This window comes from Rana temporaria, chromosome 5 (genome assembly GCF_905171775.1).
Source record: "Rana temporaria chromosome 5, aRanTem1.1, whole genome shotgun sequence".
NCBI lineage: Eukaryota > Metazoa > Chordata > Amphibia > Anura > Ranidae > Rana > Rana temporaria.
Genome location: NC_053493.1, coordinates 240,594,076 through 240,617,449, shown reverse-complemented (window position 1 = coordinate 240,617,449; position 23,374 = coordinate 240,594,076). Strand labels below are relative to the sequence as shown.

The window sequence follows — 23,374 nt, the reverse complement described above, 5'->3', positions numbered from 1 at the left end:
AGCATCAGAAGCTTTGCCTGACAGTTTGCCTGACAATATTGCAACCCACTCTCCTCTAGCTATTCGGTGCAGGTTACATTGTCGCTCAAAATCTGCCAGGTAGTTATCAATTTCACAGTCCTTTTCATCAAAAGCTTTAAAAGCGCTAAACGGAATCTTCCTTGCGTCTGCTGTGCTGTACTCACTGTTTGGAGAATGTGCGGCTGCTTGTTGGACTGCTGCCAGTTTTAACTGTAGCTCTGCGTCTATTATTTGTTTATCCTTCTGTAGTTCTGCGTCTCTTATTTGTTTATCCTTCTGTAGTTCTGCATTTGCTAATAGGTCCATCACTTTCAGCACCACATCTGCCGTTGGGTTCGGACTGAACCATGCTAGCTTCTCTCTCATTAGCTTGTTGGCTGGTGATTCCTCTTCCTGAATCACTGGTGTCTCCATCTCTTGTACTGCTGGCGTTGCTGCAATCACATTCTCCTGGTCCATCTCCATTAATTCTGCTATGATGACCCGCTTGGTTTTGTTGCTAGCAATCCTTCCACGAACTTCCAGTAGTTCTTTCAGTGTATTTCTTTTAAGCAGGGTGTAGCAGCCTTCCATTCACTGTTCCCAGTGTCTGCTTGGAATCCGGGTGTAAGGGAGAGTAGAAGGGAAAATCCCTCTGCTGCCAACCAATTGTGACGGTATTGGTATGATATCCCCATCAAACAGTCCCTTCTTCCCATAACGAAAATCACCCAATACTCCACAAGTGGGAGTCCATGGAATCGCCCCAAATAGCCACACATGAGACAAGCTTACTGCTGGAACAACACAGACTTTTAATGGTATAACACAGAGCTTATATGTGGTTACAACTGTTACAATGACAATCTCCGCCCCCCCTCACACAGTGGGGGGTGTTCAATACAGATCCTTTGAAATAAGGATATTTCTTTGAACTAATCAGTATCTAGCCGGTTCGGCTCCGCTATGTTTAACCTGATCAGACACATTTCTTTAGACAATGAGATCAGTGACGCTAATTACTAGTTGTACTGAATACATTAACTAGACAGCTCGACCCCGCATATAGAGAGATAATTACCACAATGAAGCAATCAGCATGATTAACATGAGCCACTTATCTAATCACAGTAACCAGTAAACACAGGGCTTTTCCACACAACACACTAGAGCAATTAACATTTGAAACAGGACTGGCTGCAGAAGGGTAAATACCATTAACAGCCTTAAACAAGCAGGGAGAATTACACTGAAGCATATGCTTCACATAAGGGTTCTCTGCTTTGTTCGCAACTCTTGGTTTAGGTTTTCAAGGTCTTCTGTGAGGTTATTCTCTCTAGCCTTGCTAGTTTTTAGGGCCTCTTTAAGCTTTAGTTGTAGCTCATTTAAATCTTCAATCCGTGCCTTTAAATCTTTGGTCGGTGCCCTCTACTTCAATGGGGCATGATCCGTCACCAGTTCAAACTGTCTACCCACGAGGTAGTACCGGAGAGAATCCAAAGCCCATTTCACCCAGGGGATTTGTATTCGTGTCATTATCTCTTGTTTTATTAAATTGATCACAGACAGCAAATTATCATATTAAGGTGTCCGTTTATGAAGCAGTGAAGAGCGGTGATCCCAGGGATCACCAGTGATCACAGCCCATAAACAGTTTATGAAACAGAGATAATCGGGGGAGAAGTGTTTGAATTTGTTCTCCCGCAGATTATCTCTACACACAGTGAAGTTTCATAGACTGACACAGAAACGGCCAGTTTATGAAGCTGTGATCTGAGCTCTTCACTGGCGATCTGAATCAGAATTCACACTCCCTGATTCACCATCTCAGAGCTGGTGAAGCGGGGAGTGAAGAGAGAATCCTGGGGGTTCTGAGGAGGAAGGAGGAAGATTTTTAACTTCCTTCTAACTCGTTCTGACCCCCCAACACTGTAACCATGTCCCCCTTGCAATATTTATTTGTATACATATATATACATACATATATATAATGTGTACATTAATATATATATATATATATATATAATGTGTGTGTATATACATGTATATATAGTGTATGTGTGTGTATACATATATATATTATCTAGGGGACTCGTTATTTTAATTACATTGACCACGCGGTCTGTCAGTGTACTGAGCAGTGACAATTTATCACCGCTCAATAAACTGACATCTCGGTGTTTCTGTGAATTTCTGGTACTGTAATCTCGTAGAGTCTCACGAGATTCCAGTATCAGGGACCGTTATCCAGTGTTAGAAGCATTGGTAGATCACTTCACTCCATAGAATTCACTGCTTCATAAACGGACACCTCAGTATTCAGGCCCCACAGCTTCACTTTATTGGCTTCATACTGGGCTTTCTTTTTTTGACGGCAAGCTCTGGAAGCCAGCTTGTTTTTCTCCTTACGAGATCGCGGCCTGGCAGTGACAGGAAGTTCCGATACGGGTGTTATGTCACTGTTTACTTTATTCAGTTTACGCAGTTCACCACCAATCTGCAGAAGTTTTCTTGGATTTGGAGTCAGGTCTTCCACATCTGTCCTGCGAGATTTCTTCACAGTGTACTTGTCGTGATGCAGACCATTCTTCTGGTACATATTACTGGGAAGCGTGTCTCTGTCCCATTCAGACGGTCTCAGCATCCCTTCCTGTTGAGAAGGCATTAATTGCTCGCTATATTCCCAGAAATAGCTTTGCTTTCCTCTTTTCCTCGATGATACGGCAGTTATTCCTTCCAAATCTTCAACAGAATCATTTTCATAACCTGGCTCTGAGAAGGTATCACTAATATCATGTTTATCATCTTCATTGTCGTCTTCTTCTTCCTCTGAGTCACTGGCTCCTCCTTTCACAGGTGTATCATCATCACCACTGCCTTTTTGTCTGGTTGGCTCATCATCCGAATCACTGGCAATGTGATTTTGAGCATCTTCATTTTCAGAGTCACTAGCATTATGATTATTGCTAGCATTTTCTACATCGCTGGATGTTCGCTCCCTAGGTTTATTATCTTCTGAATCATCAGAGTCACGCTCATCTTGAACTGGGGTTGCACCACCGTCAACTGAGTCATCCAGACAGTCAGATTGTCCATCGCAAACAGCATTAGTTGGAACACAATTAAGATTTTTACACTGATACTCGTTACTTTTGCACATCTGAAGTTTGCAGTTAACTTCATCACTGCCATCATGGCAGTCCGTGCGATCATCACACCGCCAGAAGGTCGGAATACATTGATCTTCACTAGCACAAGCCCACTGCTCGTTTTCACAAGTGATCTTCTCCAATTTACAGTCCTTTTCATCACTTCCGTCTTTACGGTCTTTTGCACCATCACATTTCCATTCCATTAGCAAGCATTCACCAGGTGGACATTTAAATTCCCCACTTTGACAGCGGACGTGTTTAGTGACTGTACAGTTTTGTTCATCTGAATGGTCACCACAATCACTGTCTCCATCGCAGTGCATAGTATAGGGAATACACTGTCCATTAGTACACTGGAACTTGTTACTGCCACATTCCTTACGTTCACAGCCTTGTTCATCAGTTTCATCAATGCAGTCTGGTTTACCATCACAGATCCAATTCTGAGGAACGCAGCAAGTCTTTGAATGACACCGAACAGAGGGATCTGTTGTTCTCCAGCAGTTTTTTTCATCAGATCCATCAGGACACTGTGGCACCCCATCACAGCGGTATTTCTTCTCAAAACATTTTGTACTACTTTCGCACTGAAAAAAGTCTTCATTTGTACAGTAGATTGTGCAGTCCTCCAACAACAGAAAATTCTTTGCTGGGCTTTGTTGGTATCCCAGTTCTCTGTCCCAAAAAGTCGGTATGTTACTGGCCTGACTCCCAGCCTCGCTCTGCTGTCTCTGAAGCTGTGTCACGATGGCCTCCATTTGCTGCTGGTGTCTCTGTTCCCAGCCTGCCATGCTCTCTCGGTGAGCCTGTTGTTGAGCTGCAAGGCTCTGTTGTTGAGCTGCAATGCTCCGCTGCAAATCTGCATTCATCTGCTGTTGATTTGCATTTGATAAAACCAGCTGTTTCAGTATCTCCTCCATTTTGGGTTTACTTTAATTGCCCGCAGCACTCCACCATATGTGAGGGGTTAGCTCGGTAGCGGGGTGTGTGACCCCTTGGATGGGTTCACCACACATTGAATTTATACAGACTGGCAGTCGAAGACGGTTGAAAACAAAGTTTTTGGTTTATTTTTCCATCTTGCTGGAAAACAATTGCAAGCATTCAAACAACATAAACAAAATCAAACATAAAATAAATCCTAGCCACTTTGGGCGTCTACCTTCCACACAGGAACCTATCTATGAAGTCTAACACAGCCTACTGCTGGGTAGACAGTGCTGGTCATACAGCACAAAACAATAGTCTTTTGATTTTTATCACACAGAAAAATCAATCCTCTCCTCACCTCCACAGAACACCTTCTGGCACTGCTCTCCTTACTCACACAGACTCAGGATGATGTAGCCAATTAGTGGTAATCCTCTGGGCTACTTATAGAGGCCTTAATTGCCTCATTCTGAACAGCTGAAGTTTTTCAACGGCCTTCAGCCTTTCTCTGGCTACGTTTGTAGCCGACGCCCGATAACCATCTGTGTATCGTCTAAACAAGGCACAAATGTATGTTCTGTCTGTGACAAAACCTACAGATTTACCTGACTTCCTGTCACAATATATATATATATATATATATATATATATATATATATTAAAGGGCTCAGAGGTCCCCAGGGCAAACCCCCTTTTTTTATTTTTGTATATATATATATATATTTATTTATTTTTTTATTATTATTAAAGGGCCCAGAGGTCCCCAGGGCCCTTGATGGCAACCCCCCCCCCTTTTTTTATTTTTTATAAATGTTTATTTTTTTTATATATATATTTTTTTATTTTTTATTAAAGGGCCCAGAGGCTCTGGCTCTGATAGGCACTTCCACACAGCCAATCAGCTGCCGTAATTCAGATGGCCGGCGCTCAGCATCCGGCCATAGTGGGCGGCAGCAGCGAAAATACATAGATTCATGCAATGCATGAATCTATGTATTTCAGTGACTGTGTGAGAGCCAGAGGAGGCGGCGCTCCAGCGCCCTCTATGGACAAACCGCCACTGGGCTCCATGCACACTGGAGTAAAAAACGTTGCTTCTACAGGAGTTTTGTGTTCTGCCTGTAGAAGCAACTCAATGTTATCATTTGTGTCCATACACATTAGGACGTTTACAGGCACATTTTTGAGAACAACGTTTACAGGCAGGAAAAAAAACCTTCTCATTCGCGTTTCTGATTGAAGCTCACTGGCAGAAAAAACGTAAAACTCTCCTAAACTCATCTAAGCTTTGTACAAAAAATGCTCTATATGGACGTTTTTTAACTTAAAAAATAACAGAAGTTTTATTAAGCCCAGTGTGCATGGAGCCTTAAAGTGCCGTTTTTCGGTGGAAAAAAACGCAAAAAAACACAAAACGCTGAAAAACGCTGAAAAACACTGGCACCAGCGTTTTTTTTATCCATTGAAAAAAAAAAGCGAAAAAACGCTACACTGAAAAACGCTACTGCAAAAACGCTAAAAACATTGAAAGGCTCCCTGCAAAGCTACTGGCGTTTTTTTATAGCTTTTTTTAGCTTCAGTGTGCATGGAGTCTTATTGGTCATCTATCGTGACTAATAGTTGAATTGATGGTAATTAAATTAAACGTAATTATATATTAAGTATAATAATACCACCTAGTTTCCACAGGATCCCTCTGGTCATGCTCCCATGCTCGCCCAGGGTTGTCTTTGACCTTGATGCCTCATTAGTTTGCCAGCTCAGCCTCTAAGGTAGTTCTCCTATCCACAATGCTTATAACACCCATAGAATATATGTGATATGTATCACTGCTTTTAGTATAGTTGTTACTTGTATATTCACATATTCTATCATTCTTTTCCGTGTTTAATTCTCATGTTCTCCTATTTTGCTCTCCTGAAGAAGCGGGGGAACCGGCGAAACACATTGAGAGTCTGATCTGTAATGTTCATATGGTGACTGGAGATAATTGTCATTCTTATTGGAACCCCAATAGAGGTGGTATGACCACTTAGGATGAAATTAATATGCAGTAACTAGTGTTTTTAAATGATTGTTTAATATCAATAAAGCTTATTTTACACACAATGTTGTTGTAATGTCCTGTGACGTACTGGGAAAATCCTACTTGCCCCACCCTCTTTCTTCTAGACTTCGATAGTAATTGGGATGTTGGTACCTTTATCTTCCTATATATAGACAAACCTGAGCAGTTATTGTTTAACACTACTCCCCTGATGAGTCTCGTGGAGTCCCCCAAAGAATTTCAGAAGACTAGCATGACCTGGCGTTGGATGACTATCTACATCATCTTAGCCTGTATACACAAGGGTTTAAAGTGAGTTGCAGCTGTATTTTTTTTTCAGTTTTGAATATTTTTTTGGGGCTTTCTGTGTGAACATTAGAAAAATCCCCTCCTCCTTCCATTTCTGCTGACAAAAATACAAAAATAAAATCTCACCAATGGGCACAGTAAATCCTGTTTTTTTGTCTATCGGTTCGATCCTAGTGACAAAACAGAAAGTTTCCTAAACAAGATTACAGACAACTGATGGAAGTTATAATCCTTCCTCAACTTACCCACAACTAAAGAAATGTTGTGGTTGAAGTTCTACTTTAAACTATCCCAGTAGTAGTTGTAAGATATAGACCCAAAAGTATAAGGTACCTTTAGTGTATCAGAGTTGTCCTCTACAGAGCACTTGTTGTAGCCCCCAGAAAAACCCGGCTTCTGACTATGGGGATTATCCACACCTGCTCTTCCATCTCCCAATTCAGTGTTTAGAGCCTGAGTGACCTATCACGAGGTCTAGACATTCCTATCTGGGTCAGAAATATGTCTTAAGATGGGTAAATACCAACCCTCATACATCTAGTAGTGGCACATGAACTTTTGGGGACTCCGGTAAAGCCAACAATGGATCACAGCACAATGGTTTAGGAGGTGTCCACCTCCATGGTTTTGGTCTTTTTTCTGTTATCTTGTTTAATATTTTTTTTGCTATGTCATAAGCTGATGATAATTTATATTACAATTATAGAAGGCATTTGGTATTTCACAGTTTAAAAAAAAAAACAAAACACTATTTGTACTGACATATCTCTTCTTGTTGGAAATTTAATCTGAACATCCTTGAATGATAATTATGTACTTTTGACATTTACAACTAAGAGTGTACCTCGTATGCAATGTTCTATTCTTTGTCTGTGCATTTGGCAAATAAAAACCTTTTTTTTTTTTAAAAAGCCAACAATGGATACAACTTAGGAAACTGGCAGGTGATGTCTCTGGTCTTTGAATTTCGCCTCCTTATTGGGTTTGCACAGCTACACAGAGAAGTCAGAGCTGTGCAGTCATGTGACCGCATTGAAAGTAAAAAGTAAAAAATATATATACCGTATTTATCGGCGTATAACACGCACTGGCGTATAACACGCACCCTAACTTTAAGGCCCTGTACACACGATCAGTCCAAACTGATGAAAACGGACTGAAGTTCAGTTTCATCGGTTAAACGATGAAGCTGACTGATGGTCTGATGTGCCTACACACCATCAGTTCAAAAACCGATTGAGTCCAACGCGGTGACGTAAAACACAATGACGTGCAGAGAAAAATGAAGTTCAATGCTTCCAAGCATGCGTCGACTTGATTCTGAGCATGCCTGGGTTTGGAACCAATGCCTTTGCGTACTAACCATCGGTTTTGGCCTATCGGTCAGGCATCCATCGGTCCAATTTTAAAGCAAGTTCTCTGTTTTTGGACCGAAGGACAACAGACCGATGGGGCCTACACACGGTCGGTTTGGACCGATGAAACTGAACTTCAGTCCGTTTTCATCAGTTTGGACTGATCGTGTGTACAGGGCCTAAGAGGGAAGTTTCAGGAAAAAAACTTTCAATGGCACCCTGCGTATAACACGCAGGCACAGTTTACCCTATATTTTCAGGGTAAAAAAGTGAGTGTTATACGCCAATAAATACAGTATATATATATTTTTTTTACACATTTCTTTAGTTGCTTTCTGGTTTCCGAACTAAGCCAAAATGATGTCATACATCCCAGAAGTCTTCATGTGCAAGTTTTACTGTCACTTGGATGAGAGGTTTTCTCAGCTAAACAAACCTATGATCAAATGAATTGCAGGAAGTAAATGCTACCTGAATTATCTGCCCTTACTCAAGATGGCCATGGCTAAAAATGCTAGGAAGGTGTTTTTCAAAGTGATTTCTCAACAAAATAAAGCATGGAGACATGGATGGATGAGTGAGTGAGTTTGCTTTGAATATTAAAACTGAATAAACAGCGTTTTTGGTTTGTGGTGCTCAGATACAGTCGTTTTCCAACAAGTACAATGTGCTTGTATACGAGGCTGTAAATGCCATATGCCTCTTGTGGTAATGACAAAGCAAATTATATTACTGCTCAATGTCGTCCAATTTACCTTTTCAGGGTAGACCTTCTGGAGCAAGTTATTAAGACAAAAGAATGTGTACATGCTGAAAAAACAGTTTACATACCTGGCATTACTGAGATTTCTTTTTCAGTGTGCTTATAGAATGCAAATCTCCTGAATAATCTCTGCACTCAAATAACAGCTTCAAATGATGTTTTATGAAATATAATAATGCTATTAAATATTTCTTCTCTCCGCAATAGCTGACCAGCAATCCAGGTTAAACTTCACATGAAATGAGCTTCATCGGTAGAGCATCAGTAGTACAGACAAAGTCACGAAGCATTGGCTGAGTCACTCATTCAGTTCGAAATAGTACCATACCATCGGGATTTTCTTTAGTGCTGTCCACTTGCTGAAAGATATTCCCTAGGAAACAAGAGCAGCGTTCATCAGTTCCCCTCCTTTATGTGAGAACTTCTGTGAGTAGCTGGTGGTGATCATGGCAACTAGCAAAGACAGGGCAGAGCTCGAAATTGTGCAGGCCTTTCACGGCCCAAGAGGTTAACAGCTCAGGGTTGTACAATCCTTTGTAATACAAAGCAGAAGCAAAAAAAGGTTAAGGGTCTAATATAATCCCCAAAGCGAACACTTCTATTCAATCAATAGGAATTTTCAGCTTTTTGGAATGTATTAAATAAACACTTAAAATATCATAATCCCTCAAAACAAAAGAATGAGGCCAAAGGCTTTTCAACTTCATTTTGTGCTCACATTGTTTTGTAATAAGATGATGAACCAGCGAAAGAGCCGTGTTGCCACTTTTTGTACTAACCAAATTTGAGCACAGACTGCAGCTCATTGCATAACCCGACACATTGGCATTTAACTGAACAAACAGGATTCCCACCTGACCGGCAGATATAGGACTAGAGCTGTATGGAGTCGCCATGTGGTCCTAGACACCCATGAATAATAACGCCTTTTGGATAAGTTCTGCAATGATGTTTGTAAAAACAAAAATAATACACTACTGAATAGGGATGAGCCGAACCCCCCCCCCCCCCCGTTCGGTTCGCACCAGAACTTTCGAACCGACCGAACGTTCGCGCAAACATTTAGAACCCCATTGACGTCTATGGGACTCGAACGTTCAAATTCAAAAGTGCTCATTTTAAAGCCTAATATGCACGTTATTGTCGTAAAACGTCTTTGAGAACCCGGGTCTTGCCCCAGGGAACATGTATCAATGGAAAAAAAGTTTTAAAAACAGTAGTTTTTTCAGGAGCAGTGATTTTAATGACGCTTAAATAAAAAAAAAAAAAAAATGAATAGTTCCTTTAAATACTGTACCTGCTGGGTGTCTATAGTATGCCTGTGAAAACGTCTTTGAGAAACCAGGTCTTGCCCGAGGGAACATGTATCAATGGAAAAAAAGTTTTAAAACTATCGTTTTTAAAACTTTTTTTCCATTGATACATGTTCCCTCGGGCAAGACCCGGGTTCTCAAAGACGTTTTCACAGGCAGGTACAATATTTAAAGGAATTTTTCATTTTTTTATTTTTTTTATTTAAGCATCATTAAAATCATTGCTCCTGCATCAGGAGCAGTGTTTTTATGATGCTTAAATAAAAACAAAATATAGCTGGGTGTCTATAGTATGCCTGTGATAACTTCTTTAAATAGCACAATCACCTGCCTGCCAGCAAATTAGGAAGAACTGATCTAGCTAAACTATACAGTGTATAAATATATGTACAACACCTGGGGTATATATATATCCTCTACACACTGTAACATTAACTGACTAGCCTGCCTGCCTGCCTGCTCTATCTACCTGCAGAAAAATGACACTCCCTCTGTCCTCTCTTAACCACCGCAACACACTACACAATGCCGACCTGCAGGCGGCCTTTTATAGTGTGGGGCGTGTACTAAACTCCCTGAGCCATAATTGGCCAAAGCCACCCTGGCTTTGGCCAATTATGGCTCTCCGTTTTTTGCAAGCTGTGATTGGCCAAGCATGCGGGTCATAGTGCATGCTTGGCCAATTATCAGCCAGCGATGCCGCAGTGAATTATGGTCTGTGAAACGTAACTCGAATTTGGCGCGAACGACCCGTTTTGTTCGTATTTCGACGAACGATCGAACATACGATGTTCGAGTCGAACATGAGTTCGACTCGAATACGAAGCTCATCCCTACTCAGGAGGAGGGGAGTGCTGGGAGCCTCTGTATGGCACAGCAATGCCCCTCCATTTCCACCAGGTGGCTTCTGATCCACAAACATAGATAGATAGATTTAACCACTTGCTTACTGGGCACTTAAACCCCCTCCTGCCCAGATAAATTTTCAGCGCTGACGCACTTTGAATGACAATTGCGTGGTCATACAACACTGTACCCAAATTATATTTTTATCAGAGCTTTCTTTTGGTGGGATTTAATCATCGCTAGAGTTTTTTTTGATAATCAAACAAAAGGTAATTTTTCTCCTTCATTGATATGCGCTGATGAGGCGGCGCTGGTGGGCACTGATAGGCTGCACTGATGTGGGCACTGATAGGCACAGATGAGGCGGCACTGATGGGGACAGATAAGGCAGTACTGATGGTGTGACTGAAAGTCAGGCAAATCTGTGGGTGTTGTCACAGACGGGAGATACATTTCTGCCTTGTTTAGACAATACACCAATTATTATCGGGTGTCGGCTGCAGAAGTAGCCAGAAAGGTTTAAGGGCGTTGGAAAACTTCAGCTGTTCAGAATGAGGCAATTAAGGTCTCTATAAGTAATCCAGAGGATTACTACTGAATGCTGCATCCTGAGGCTTTTTGAGTGAACAGAAATACTTCTGAAGAGGTGAGGTGCTGTTGATTTTTCTGTGTGATAAAAATCAAAAAGATTATTTGTTTTTCTGCTGTATGACCAGCAGTGTCTGCTCAGCAGTAGGCTGTGCCAGACTCCCTAGATAGGTTCCTGTGTGGTGAAGGTAGACGCCCCAAGTGGCCAGGGTTTATTTTATGATGTTGTTTATGCTGTTTGGATGCTTGCAATTGTTTCCAGCAAGATGGAAGAATAAACCAAATTCTTTGTTTTCAACCATCTTCGGCTGTTTCTCTGTATCGTTCAGTGTGTAGTGAACCCATCCAGGGGGTCACACACCCCTGCTACCGAGCTAATCCCTTACACATGGTGGAGAATGCGGGCAATTAAAGTAAACCCAAAATGGAGGAGATACTGAAACAGCTGGCTATAGCAAATGCAAATCAACAGCAGACGAATGCAGGTTTGCAGCGAAGCATTGCAGCTCAACAACAGGCTTACGCAGCTCAACAACAGGTATACCAAGAGAGCATTGCAGCTCAACAACAGGTTCACCAAGAGAGCATTGCAGCTCAACAACAGGCTCACCAAGAGAGCCTTGCAGCTCAACAACAGGCTCACCAAGAGAGCATTGCAGCTCAACAACAGGCTCACCAAGAGAGCATTGCAGGCTTGGAACAGAGGGCACCAGCACATCTTGGTAATAATGGACTATGCCACCCGTTACCCAGAAGCAATTCCTCTCCGAAACACCTCTGCTAAAACCATTACCAAAGAGTTATTTCAGGTTTTCAGCCGTGTGGGTCTTCCTAAAGAAAAAAGAAAAAATAGTGAATACCCTGAGCTGCCAATTATGCGGTAATGGTAGCCGCTAGCACGGCTTGTTCAAAAAAGCAAAAGGATACATAAGTGTAGCGCTTAAAATGATATAGTGAGTATCAAAATACCATATTATGTGTAATAAAATAAAACACATAAAACATTAATAAATGTTAAACACAAATCATAAACATGTGTAAGTCCCTTTGGGTGAAGAGAGCGGTGCCAACCTGGCAAATAGTCTGTTGCACCTAATGTGATATCAAGTGAAGTGCAAGGTCCAATAAGGCTCAGTGTTATGATGATTGGATATGTATAACGAAATTCATCATCATCCACACATCCTTCAGGTGAGTGAATAAATATAAAATACGTGACTTCTATATCGTGACAGTCCCACCACCGATAGAAGTGCAGGCTTACCGGAACTGATTGACCACTGATGGCGTATGTCAAAAGAGGTCGATCAAGGCTTTATATGACAGATGTCAAAAAATGATCCTTGGCAGGAACCATAGGCCCAATTGGTTGAAGTATCTTTGGATGGAATGGGTCCCCAGGAACGAGCTGGAAGCTGTGCTGGTGTTGGACTCCCGAGACCAATTAGCTCAGTATGATAATGGTGCGTAAAGAAAAGAAAAAAGGGGTGGCCACATAGCGTAACTCCGTATGGTAAAAAAATACGTATTTATTCACAGCTGACAAACTTACATTTGGCTGGAAGTAAAGAGCTCTTGCATGCAAATGGGGCGACAGTGGAGGAAGTCATGTGACATGACGCCACTAGTAGGGACAGGAAGTACCAGACCTCACACAATCTGAAGAGAGAGATATGAGCTCGCTGCTCGTTTTGTTTGGATATTTCTGACATTTTAAATGTGAGTGTCGGCTGCAGAAGTAGCCAGAAAGCTTTTAGGGCGTTGGAAAACTTCAGCTGTTCAGAATGAGGCAATTAAGGCCTCTATAAGTAATCCAGAGGATTACTACTGAATGCTGCATCCTGAGGCTTTTTGAGTGAAGGAGAGCAGTGAACAGAAATACTTCTGAAGAGGTGAGGTGCTGTTGATTTTTCTGTGTGATAAAAATCAAAAAGACTATTTGTTTTTCTGCTGTATGACCAGCAGTGTCTGCTCAGCAGGAGGCTGTGCCAGACTCCATAGATAGGTTCCTGTGTGGTGAAGGTAGACGCCCCAAGTGGCCAGGGTTTATTTTATGTTTGATGTTGTTTATGCTGTTTGGATGCTTGCAATTGTTTCCCGCAAGATGGAAGAATAAACCAAATTCTTTGTTTTCAATAGTGTTGAGCAGAATATGCCATATTCGATTTCGCGATATATCTCGAATATATATTCGAATATTCGAGATATATTCGCTAAATTCGAATATTCGTGATATTTTATCGAAATTAAATGATTGCGATTTTTCGCTATTGCGATCGCGAAAATAATTGCGATTTTTTGATAACTGCGGTAGGAGCACTCTGATTGGCTCAGAATATTCGTGATATTTTATCGAAATATCGTAACATGCGAATGCGATATTTATTGCGCAATTTCGACAAATGCTGTAGGAGCACTCTGATTGGCTCAGAATATTCGTGATATTTTACAATACAAAATAATTGCGAATATTCGGCAAATGCGGAAGGAGCACTCTGATTGGCTCAGAATATTCTTGATATTTTACAATACAAAATAATTGCGAATATTCGGCAAATGCGGAAGGAGCACTCTGATTGGCTCAGAATATTCTTGATATTTTACAATACAAAATAATTGCGAATATTCGGCAAATGCGGAAGGAGCACTCTGATTGGCTCAGAATATTCTTGATATTTTACAATAGAAAATAAAAAGTGTTTTGCATTGGTGGTGATTCTTTACTCTATCCATCTGTCACAGCCGTTTGTCAATCAAACACCTTGAAGATTGAACACGTTCATGCTGCATGCTTTGGACTTTTTTTCACTTCACATATCAAAGACATTTTTATGAAAGATTATTTTTCTATTATTGGGACTATATTTCTTTATATATTTGTTTCACTGTGTATTTCACAAGTTATTTGCACTTGCTTATTTTATAATTTGCCCACATGTCTTGTCACTAGACATATTTTTTATTCTTGTAGAGCGACTCCATTTTCTGTCTTGTATTAAATTATGTTGTATAACATTTTTGAGTTGCTGCTGTATTCTCCCCTTTTTTTAAGGTATGCGCAATTTTTTCCTTCTTACAAAAAAAAATAATATCAAACATACAAATATTCATAACATACACATACACAAAGCCCCCCCCTTTTGCATCAGAGACAATCAGAGTTCTCCTACCACAGTTATCGAAAATTCGCAATCATTTTCGCATTCGCAATAGCGAAAAATCGCAATTTTTTTTTTTCAATTTGGCAACATAAAAGGATCGCCTCAGCTTAGCTACTCGGCCCAGGGTCTCTAATCATACCAGCAATGCTTTTAGACGTCGATAGGATGTGATCTGTTTTAAAAATCAAATTGAAAAAATGCGAATATTCGGAATTGCGAATATTCACCGCGAAATTCGAAATATATCGCGAATACTCGAATATGCCATATTCGACCCGAATATTCGCAATACGAATATTCGTGAGCAACACTAGTTTTCAACCATCTTCGGCTTTTTCTCTGTATCGTTCAGTGTGTAGTGAACCCATCCAGGGGGTCACACCCCCCCGCTACCGAGCTAATCCCTTACAATGGGCACAGATAAGGCGGCACTGATGGCCACTGAAAGATTTGGAAATTATGGGCCCTGATGGGTAGCACTGATGGGCACTGATAGGTGTTACTGATAGGTAACACTGATAGATGGCACTGATGGGCACTGATAGGTGGCACTGATAGGCACTGATGGACACTGGTAGGCGACACTGATGGGCACTGGTAGGTGACACTGATGGGTAGCATTGTTGATGAAACAGCCGCAATACACACAATTAAGTTTCCATTCCAAAATGTACAGTTGCTGTGCTCTTGAGTGTCTGTGGCATAAGAATAAGTCACAGAAAATCTTCAACCAATATAAATCTGCCCTCCAAAAATACAATTCTTGCCTTTGCACTGCCAATCAGACCTATTATATCACTCTCATCAACAACTTCTCATCCGGTCCCCGGCAACTCTTCTCTACCTTTATCTCTCTTCTTCATCCTCCAACTGACTCCACCCACTAACTCACTCACTGCCCAGGAGATCACCAATCACCTCAGAAATAAGATTGACACAATTTGTGATGAGATCTCCAGTGTAGACATCTCTCCCTTTAACACTCCATGTCCACAGGTACATTCAACACTTCCCTCATTCAACCCCACCACTATAGACAAGGTTGCTAAACTTTTTTCTAACACCCACCTCACCACCTGCTCCCTGAAAACTGTTCCCTCTAAAATTCTACAGTCACCCTCTGGCTCTATTGTAGACTCTCTTACTAACATCTTCAATCCCTCTTTTCTGCCATCTTCCCACTCTCTTTAAAACATATACTAGTACACCCCCGTATTTAAAAAACCTTCCTCGGACCCCTCCAATCTTAACCACTTAAAGCGGGAGTTCACCCATTTCTAAAAAAATTTTTTTTCTTCCCCTAGATTCCTGCTCGTTCGGTCTAGGGGAATCGGCTATTTGTATTAAAATAGGTGCAGTACTTACCCGTTTTCGAGCTGCATCTTCTTCCGTCGCTTCCGGGTATGGTCTTCGGGAGCGGGCGTTCCTTCTTGATTGACAGTCTTCCGAGAGGCTTCCGACGGTCGCATCCATCGCGTCACTCGTAGCCGAAAGAAGCCGAACGTCGGTGCGGCTCTATACTGCGCCTGCGCACCGACGTTCGGCTTCTTTCGGAAAATCGTGACGCGATGGATGCGACCGTCGGAAGCCTCTCGGAAACCTGTCAATCAAGAAGGAACGCCCATTCCCGAAGCCCATACCCGGAAGCGACGGAGAGGATGCGTCTCGTAAACGGGTAAGTACTGCACCTATTTTTAAATAAATAGCCGATTCCCCTAGTAATAACGAGCAGGAATCTAAGGGGGAAAAGTGCCCTCTAAGGGTGAACCCCCGCTTTAAGGACCCCCTACCGACTATATACGTCGGCAGAATGGCACGGCTGGACACAGGCACGTACAGGTACGTCGCCTTTAAGAGCCCAGCCGTGGGTCGCGGGCGCAAACACGTGACTGGGTTCGAAGCTCTGTGATCGCGCCCGCGGACCCGATCGGCGCCAGGGTCCTGCGATCGGTCACAGGAGCTGAAGAACGGGGAGAGGTGTGTGTAAACACACCTTCCCCGTTCTTCACTGTGGTAGTGACACTTATCGTCTGTTCCTTGATATAGAGAATGACGATCAGTGATGTCACGCCTACAGTCACACCCCCCTACAGTAAGAATCACTCCCTTAGGGCACACATAACCCCTTAGCGCCACCTAGTGGTTAACCACTTCACTGCCATTGTAATTTTCACAGTAAGCAGTGCATTTTTATAGCACTTTTCGCTGTGAAAATGACAATGGTCCCAAAAATGTGTCAAAAGTGTCCAATGTGTCCACCATATTGTCGCAGTCACGAAAAAAAAATCACTGATCGCTGCCATTACTAGTAAAAAAAAAAAAATGCCATAAAACGATCCCCTATTTTGTAAACACTATAACCAATCAATAAACGCTTATTGCGATTTTTTTTTTTACCAAAAATATGTAGAAGAATACATATCGGCCTAAACTGAGGGAAAACAAATTATAGATTTTTTAGGGATATTTATTATAGCAAAAAGTAAAAAATATAGAATTTTTTTCAAAATTGTCGCTCTATTTTTGTTTATAGCGCAAAAAATAAAAACCACAGAGGGGATCAAATACCACCAAAAGAAAGCTCTATTTGTGGGAAAAAAGGACGCCAGTTTAGTTTGGGAGCCACATCGCACAAACACGCAATTGTCAGTTAAAGCGACACAGTGCCGAATCGCAAAAACTGGCCAGGTCCTTTACCTGCATAATAGTCTGGGTCTTAAGTGGTTAACAACGTGTGCTGCATCTCCTTGCTCCCCTTTTTTTCTAATGCCCTTGAACTCCTGGTCTACAACCGACTAAGTGACCACCTCATTAAGGACAACCTTCTTGATCCCCTTCAGTCTGGATATCACCCTCAATACGCCACAGAAACTGGTCTCCTAAAACTCACAAATGATTTACTAATAGCTAAAACCAATGGAAAATATTCTGTACTCCTACTTCTAGACCTTTCAGCTGCCTTTGATACGGTTGACCACCCCCTCCTCAAAAAACTTTACTCCTTTGGTCTCCGTGGTTCTCATTCTACCTATCCCAACACACCTTCAGTGTCACTTACAATTCTACTTCCTCTTCTCCTCCTTCCTTTCTTTGTTGGGGTCCCCCTAAGGTTCTGTTATTGGATCTTTCCTTTTCTTGATCTACACCTTCTCTCTGGGTCAGCTGATAGCCTCCTATGGCTTTCAATATCATACTACACTGAAAGCACCCAAATCTATCTCTCAACCCCTCAAATCACTCCATCAGTCTCCTCACACATCACTAATTTACTGACCAACATATCAATCTGGATGTCACACCACTTTCTTAAACTCTTTATCCTAAACCGAGCTCATAATATTTCCTTGCGTGTCTCTTAGGCCCTGTACACACGATCAGTCCAAACCAATGAAAACGGACTGAAGTTCAGTTTCATCGGTTAACCAATGAAGCTGACTGATGGTCTGATGTGCCTACACACCATCAGTTCAAAAACCGATCGAGTCCAACGCGGTGACGTAAAACACAACGACGTGCAGAGAAAAATGAAGTTCAATGCTTCCAAGCATGTGTCGACTTGATTCTGAGCATGCGTGGGTTTGGAACCGATGCTTTTGCGTACTAACCGTCGGTTTTGACTGATCGGTTAGGCGTCCATCGGTTCAATTTTAAAGCAAGTTCTAAATTTTGCGACCGAAGGATAACGGACCGATGGGGCCCACACACGGTCGGTTTGGACCGATGAAACTGAACTTCAGTCCGTTTTCATCGGTTTGGACTGATCGTGTGTACAGGGCCTACCTTTGACTTCTCCATCAAGATCAATGGTGCAACCATCAACCCTTCCCCCTAAGCCAGGGTGCTAGGTGTTATACTGGATTTTGAACTCTCCACATCCAATTACCGTATAAAGATTACCGCCTCAACCTCTACAACATCTCCAAAATACGTCACTTCCTAACCAATGACACCACAAAGCTTCTAATCACCTTGACTTCGCCTTGACTACTGCAACTCCATCCTCATTGGATTACCTTTACATAGGCTGTTTCCCCTTTAGTCCATCATGAATGCTGCTGCCAGACTCATCCACCTTACCAACCGTGCAGTGTCTGCTGCCCCTCTCTGCCAATCCCTCCATTGGCTGCCACTCATCCAACAAATTAAATCAAAATACTAACAATAACTTACAAAGTCATCCACAGCTCTGCCCTCAGCAACATCACTAACCTAGTCTTCAAAAACCAACCAAATCGTTCTCTTCGTTCCTCCTAAGACCTCCTGCCCTCTTGTTCCCTTGTCACCTCCTCCCATGCTCGCCTCCAGGCCTTTTCCTGAGCTTCTCCTATCCTATGAAACTCCCTACCCCAAACTGTCCAGCCATTTCTAACTCAGCCAACTTTTAGGCGATCCCTGAAAACCCTTTTCTTCAGAGAAGCATATCGCATATATGAAAAGTGTTCAAACCACACATGTGAGGTATCGTCACGATCCTTAGAGCAAGAGCAATAATTCTAGCACCTCCTCTGTAACTCAAAACTGGTAACCTGTTTTTAAGTGCCAAAGTTTGTTGCCATTCCACGAGCGGGCGCAATTTTAAAGCATGACATGTTGGGTATCAATCTACTCTGTGTAGCATTATCTTTTACAATATAGAAAAAAATTGGGCTTACTTTACTGTCGTCTTATTTTTTAATTCAAAAACGTGATTTTTTTCCCAAAAAATTGCGCTCGTAAGACCGCTGGGCTAATACGGTGTGAGATAAAGTATTGCAATGGCCGCCATTTTATTCTCTATGGCATCTGAAAAATATATATATAAAGTTTGGGGGTTTTAAGGAATTTTCTAGCAAAAAAAATTATTTTACCTTCTAAACAACAAATCTCAAAAAGTTAAGAACCCGCTTTAGGTAAAGCCATCAAGCCATTGTGATTTTTTTATTTTTTTATTTATTTCTCTCAAAGTTAATGCCTTTCATTACACAATTATTGTCTTTAAGTATTTATAGCTGCAAAGGAAGTTTAGGCAAACAGATGCTAACCAGGAAGGACATCTGGTACTTATCAAGCCATCTGGGTGTAACAATGGAAGAAACACTTCTAGAACAGAAGGAACTAGAAAACACCTTTCGAAACATTTCACCTACTTCCTCTTGGTGTGCTGCGTATGTAAAAATTAGAAATCACTGCATTTAAGAAGATCTGATTATACTCACGCATCAAGGACATCAATCTCTCCCACACGCTTATCTGCTTCCTGATTTCACTTTCCCTTCTTGTTATGTAACATTGTCCCCACGCGTGCCAATACCACCCGCAATGCAAACTCATTTTATGCATTTTAACAATCAACTTTGCATCTTTCAATTATAGCATAGGTAAATCCTTTGGTGTGACCTTTGGTATTACATTTACCTGTGTGTGAGGGTAATGGTTGAGTAATAAACCACACCTAACACCATCAAAGCGTGTAAAAGGAAATTTTAGTGGTTACAAATTTTGAATAAAATGTTATACGTTTGAAGTGAAAAATCAGAAATTAACTCTTTAATGATATAACCAGCACTAGACTGACAACTGTTTTTAGGATGATGCTTAAAGTGTTTGTTAACCCCCAAAAAAATATGCAGATTCTTGTCCCATAAAGCAGATTACTGTTGTGTAATCTGCCCCCTCTAAACTGTAAAAAAACTGAACCTGGCACTTCCTGTATGGTCTCTCTAAATAGACCACGATAACCAGGGCTGGTCTGCCCTGATCACCATGGTCAAAGTGCCTCCCTTCATGATAGGCTGTCTTCTGTCCTCTCTCCCCCCTCTTTCCTGCATGTCATCCCCCTCTGTGTCTGTCTCGGGCCGGCCCAGCCCCCTGCCGCTATTCCTGTAAAATAAAAATAAAATGTTTTCACTGCCAGCCTCTTTATTAGTTTTAAAAAACGAGCAGTGTAAATACATGATTTCAGCTGTCTTAAGGCCGGTCACGTGACTCGCGACCGCTTTACAGCTACGATACACGGCTTCTGCAAAAGAGACAAACAGCCACATGATCTCCCGGTCTGATGTTAGAGGGAGATCACGGCCTCTCCCACAAAAGCAATAGATCGGAGCTGTAAAGCGGCCATGAGTGATGTGACCAGCCTGAAGACAGCTTGTATAACAGTGTACATTTGCTGCCTCCTCAAAATAACTCAACACACAGCCATTATTGTCTAAACCGCCAGCAATAAAAGTGAGTACACCCCTAAGTGAAAATGTCCAAATGGTCCCAAAGTGTCAATATTTGTGTGGCCACAATTATTTTTCCGCACTGCCTTAACGCTCTTGGGCATGGAGTTCACCAGAGCTTCACAGATTGCCACCGAAGTCCTCTTCCACTCCTCCATGACGACATCACAGAGCTGGTGGATGTTAGAGACCTTGGGCTCCTCCACATTCCATTTGAGGATGCCCCACAGATTATCAATAGGGTTTAAGTCTGGAGACATGCTTAAACAGTCTATCGCCTTCACCCTTAGCTTCTTTAGCAAGGCAGTGGCCGTCTTGGAGGTGTGTTTGGGGTCGCTATCATGTTGGAATACTGCCCTGCGGCCCAGTCTCTGAAGGGAGGGGATCATGCTCTGCTTCAGTATGTCACAGTACATGTTGACATTCATGGTTTTCCTCAATAAACTGTAGCTCCCTAGTGCCGGCAGCACTCATGCAGCCCCAGACCATGACACTCCCACCACCATGCTTGACTGTAGGCAAGACACACTTGTCTTTGTACTCCTCATCTGGTTGCCTCGACACACGCTTGACACTATCTGAACCAAGTACAGTTATCTTTGTCTCATCAGACCACAGAACATGGTTGCAGTAATCCATGTCCTTAGTCTGCTTGTCTTCAGCAAACTGTTTGCGTTTTTCTTGTGCATCACCTTTAGCAGAGGCTTCCTTCTGGGACGACAGACATGCAGACCAATTTGATGCAGTGTGTGGTGTATGGTCTGAGCACTAACAGGCTGACCCCTTCAACCTCTGCAGCAATGCTGGCAGCACTCATATATCTATTTCCCAAAAACAACCTCTGGATATGACGCTGAGCACGTGCACTCAACTTCTTTGGTCAACCATGGAGAGATCTATTCTGAGTGGAACCTGTCTGGTTAAACCACTGTATGGTCTTGGCCACCTTGCTGCAGCTCAGTTTTAGGGTCTTGGCAATCTTCTTATAGCCTAGGCCATCCTTATGTAGGGCAACAATTCTTTTTTTTCAGATCCTCAGAGAGTTCTTTGCCATGAGGTGCGATGTTGAACTTCCAGTGACCAGTATGAGAGAGTGAGAGTGATAAAACCAACTTTAACACACCTGCTCCCCATTCACATCTGAGGCCCCATACACACGACCGAGTTTCTCGGCAGAATTCAGCCAGAAACTCGATCGGAGCTGGATTCTGCCGAGAAACTCGGTCGTGTGTACACTTTTCAGCGAGGAAGACGACGAGGAACTCGTCGGGCCAAATAGAGAACATGTTCTCCATTTCCTCGTTGTTCAATGAGGAAAGTTGGCCCGCCGAGATCCTCGGCGGCTTCAACACTGAACTCGACGAGGAACTCGATGTGTTTGGCACGTCGAGTTCCTCGGACGTGTGTACGGGGCCTCAGACTTTGTAACACTAGCAAGTCACATGACACTGGGAGGGAAAATTGCTAATTATACCAAACCAGTGCTAATAATCATCAATTTCAAATGTAGGTTGAAACATAGTCATTAAAATAGAAGTATGTTTTTTTTCCCCTAATCACACTTACCTTGGTGGATGGAGCATCAGTCTGATGCCCCATCTGTCCCCCGGCGTCTGTACTGAGAACCGAGCCACCGAACACCGCGATGGGCCGGTTTTCACTCCTCCCTGAGCAGACCAATGCTGACTGTTAGTCAGCATAGCTTCTGCTCTACTTTTCAACGCTCATTGGAGCGCTGAGCAGTGGAGGGGTGGGGAGCGGCCATCTCAGTGGCGCGCTGAGCAGTGGAGACTGCCATAAACCATGGCAAGATTGAGCTCAGCAGCAAGATACAAGAGAGTTATACAGCACCAGCAAGGTCTCTCCCAGGCAAAGATTTCAAAGCAGACTGGGGTTTCTAAAGTTCTTTGCCAGTTTGGGGATTCATTTCTGCAAATGGAGTTGGAGATTTGGTCAGGATCCATGGTGTCCTCAATGCTGGTAAATACAGGCAGACATTTATCCATCATGCCGTACCATAAGGGAGGCATGCGTTTGGCCCCAAATTTATTCTGCAGAAGGACAATGACCACACACATACAGGTAATGTAATTAAGAACTATCTTCACCTTAAAGAACAAGGGGTCTTGTAAGTAATTGTTTGGCCCTCCACAGAGCCCTGATCTCAACATCATTGAGTCTGTCTGGGATTACATGAAGTGACAGAAGGATCTGAGGCACCCTACATCCACGGAAGATCTGTGGTTAGTTCTCCAAGTTGTTTGGAACAACGTGCCTGACGAGTTTCTTCAAAAACTGTGTGAAAGTGTACCTAGAAGACCTGATGCTGTTTTGAAGGCAAAGGGTGGTCACACCAATTATTGATTTGATTTGGATTTCTCTTCTGTTCATTTAGGGCACTGATCAAACAAAACCCTGAGGACTGGTTCACACCAGATGCAGTCAAGTAAATTTTAATTCTACACCAAATACGCATGGGCAGTTTTTAACATGGATTTCAATTACGTCAGTTCACACCAGTGCCATGCATTCCAGGGCAGTCAACAAGTAGAACATTCTGTATTATTTCTATACTGAAGGTGTCTGGAAAAAATGTATTGGAACTCACAAGTCTTCAACTGAGATGAAGAAAAGAGGTGAAAAAAAACACACAAAAATGCATCAAGAATGCACTGGAATGCATGAAAAATGCACATGCAGAAAATAA

General features: G+C 42.3%; 1 protein-coding gene across 1 annotated transcript in view; it reads right to left on the bottom strand.

Annotated features, from left to right (window-relative positions):
* The window catches only part of NQO2 (N-ribosyldihydronicotinamide:quinone reductase 2), a 69,744-nt gene extending 60,714 nt beyond the window's left edge, over positions 1-9,030 (bottom strand). Inside the window, exon 1 of the mRNA XM_040353637.1 lies at positions 8,625-9,030. Coding sequence (XP_040209571.1) covers positions 8,625-8,631 — 7 coding nt within the window. The 5' untranslated portion in view covers positions 8,632-9,030. The remainder of the gene's footprint in view (positions 1-8,624) is intronic.
* Between the last annotated feature and the right edge of the window lie 14,344 nt (positions 9,031-23,374).